A 2,678-nucleotide genomic window follows, 5' to 3' on the forward strand; every position below is an offset into this window, starting at 1 on the left:
CCTGGGAAGCGATCTCTCCCTTTTCCTGTCACTGTCTCTTTCTCTGGCAAGCACACACACTCTATGGCAACTTCCCCCCCGTCCAAAAAAAAAAGAGACAGACAGACATTAGGAGAAAGATATCCAGAAAAGCAGGAGGTCACTTCATTTTTCATAGAACGATGAGGAGGAGAATGGTGCAAAGCACCAACCTGTGCCAATAAAGAGGCGTCTTGGAGACAGAGAACAATTCTTGCTTTATTCACTTCTTGAATTTCCAAGGTTTAGAGAGGATCACTGGGAGGTGGGAGTGGATGTCACTCAGGAGGAGGTTCTAACACCAGCTGAGAATCAGAAGGCAGCAAAGATTTGAGTGGGGTGGGAGAGGGGAGTAGGCATTGGTTTGTCCCTGGAAAATCTTGAGCTTTATCCAGTCACCTTTGTAAGGCTATGATTCATCAGTGAAAGAAAAGTACAGGAGCAGAAAATGGGATAAGCGAAAGCATGCTTAGGTTGCATCAATAGAGGTAAGAATCCAGTCTGCGGGAGATGATGCTAAAGTTCCCATCATGCCTTGCGTTGTTTCGATTGCCTTGCCATGCCTTGCCGGAGGGAAAACATAGAGGATCTGAATGAGGAGTGTGACTGGGTGTAATTAGATTTTAGGAAGCAGCGAGGCCTGCTTCTAAATATCTGTGGGGCAGAGAGAGTGCCAAAAGAACCCTTCCCCCCTTCTTATCTCCTTCTATTGCAGGTAAAGCCGTTTTCGGAGGGTGCTCTGGATTTCAGGGTTCGCTTTCCTCGGTTTTCCTTCCTGAACCAGCTCAGCCTGTGCCATTCGCCGGGTTACCTGCAGCAACAGGTGTGGTTAGCTGGGGCTTGGGACCCTGGGAAAGTTGGTAATGGACTTAAGGGAGATGTCTGGAGAACAGGGAATGTGAGTATCCACGTCCGAAGACGAGAGAACTAGGGACCAGCAGTTAGCGTAATGGCTGTGTTGCTGGACTCTCATGTAGTTGACTGCGGTTCGAGTCCCGGACCCGGTGGCTTAAACTCACGCTGGGTGCGTGTGTGTGCATGCCCAAGATCCCGAGAGGATAATGGAAGAGAAGGGATTGCAGTGTGGCCATCTCCCCTGGGGGAATGATTTCTTGCTTTCTATCTCTGTCTCTCTCTGTCTTTGTGAAAGTGCCTGCCCCTGGGAAAAAAACCCCCACAAAAAAAAAAAAAAAAAAAAAAAAGGAGAGAACTTTACTATCTCATCGTATTCCATAGTTTCCACGAGACTGAGACTGATTGGACGTTTGCTCTCTAACTTGCAAAAAAAATATATAATCATGAGTAGAAAAAAAAACTTTGCCCAAACATTGGTTAAATCTAAAGGGGTTTGTTTATAAAAGCTTATATGGTGGCCAGCCAGTGACATGGGAGTTAAGGTGACTGGATCCCATATGGTTGATTGTGTGGTTCAAGTTCTGGACCCAGTGGCTGGGAAAAAAAAATAACCCTGGGCATATGTGTGTGCATGCCCAAAATTCCAAGAGGAGAGTGGAGGAGAAGGGTTTGCAATGTGGTCATCCTTCAGGAGAGTGATGTCTCATTTTTTTCTTTCTCTCTCCTTCTCTGTCTCTCTCTGGTGAGTGAACACAAACAAACAAGCCCAAACCTACCAAAAAATATCTCATTTCGGGGCCAGCAGGTGGTCCAGTGGTCGGGGCACTGGACTACCACATGGCCAACTGCAGTTCAAGTCCCAGACCTGGCTGCTTGAAACTCATGCTGGCTGTGCATGCATGTGTGCGTACGTGCATAAAATCTCAAGAGGAGAATGGAGAAGAGAAGGGATTGTGGCATGACCATATACCCTGGGGGGTGATTTCTCACTTTCACTATCTCTGTCTCTCCAAAGAGTGCACATGCCCTATAGCAAAAATCTCTCTCTCTCTAAAAAAATCTCATATCCAGTGAACTTTGGGATTCCCAAGGGTAGAGGCAGTTATTGCTCAGACTGGGTATCTTCATGTCTGTACAAGGCCCTGGATTGGATTAAAGATGGGGGGGGCATGGAGAAAGGTTTGGAAACGACTTAGCTTACTGCATTTGCACTCTGCTTGATTTGGGGGGAGGTTGCAAATACCTTGTCCCAACTCACCTCTGTCAACAGCATCAGGATGGGCCCTTTCTGGTTTGTGAAGACATCCGTCAGGGTCTGGATGAAGTAGGAGCCCTTCTGGTCATGTCTGTAGGCAATGAAGCCTGGAGGATTCCAGAGAGGTGGGTATGGGGGAGCTTGAAGGGTTAGAGGGAACCCCGGAGGGGGATGGGTCCCGGAGGTGAGGTTCAGGGCTCAAGAGGTTGCACCAAGCTAGACGGGGACTCATACCCTCCATGGTGGAGTAGATGTGGAGCGCATCCGTGTAGGTAGGGATAGTCTGGGGTCTGTCTTTTTTGATCAACGTAACACCTTCTCCACCTACTCTTTCACCGGAGTCCCTTTGTTCTGAGGAGGAAAAGGAAATGTCACGGGGCAGCAGGTGGCATGGTGGTTAGGGCACTGGACTCCCACATGGTTGACTGTGGTTCGAGTCTTGGACCTGGCAGCTTGCTTTCTCATCCCCCCCCCCCATTTTTCTCTCTGGTTCATTAAATATATATATAGCATTAAGTATTACATATATATGTATGTATGTATGTGTATG

General features: G+C 47.8%; 1 protein-coding gene across 1 annotated transcript in view; it reads right to left on the bottom strand.

Annotated features, from left to right (window-relative positions):
- Positions 1-724: 724 nt before the first annotated feature.
- The window catches only part of CASP14 (caspase 14), a 5,283-nt gene continuing 3,329 nt past the window's right edge, over positions 725-2,678 (bottom strand). The window contains exons 4-6 of the mRNA XM_006162279.1: positions 2,363-2,479; positions 2,132-2,235; positions 725-829 (exon numbers count right to left, since the gene is read on the bottom strand). Coding sequence (XP_006162341.1) covers positions 725-829; positions 2,132-2,235; positions 2,363-2,479 — 326 coding nt within the window. The remainder of the gene's footprint in view (positions 830-2,131; positions 2,236-2,362; positions 2,480-2,678) is intronic.

This window comes from Tupaia chinensis, unplaced genomic scaffold (genome assembly GCF_000334495.1).
Source record: "Tupaia chinensis unplaced genomic scaffold, TupChi_1.0 Scaffold139785_1, whole genome shotgun sequence".
Lineage (NCBI taxonomy): Eukaryota > Metazoa > Chordata > Mammalia > Scandentia > Tupaiidae > Tupaia > Tupaia belangeri.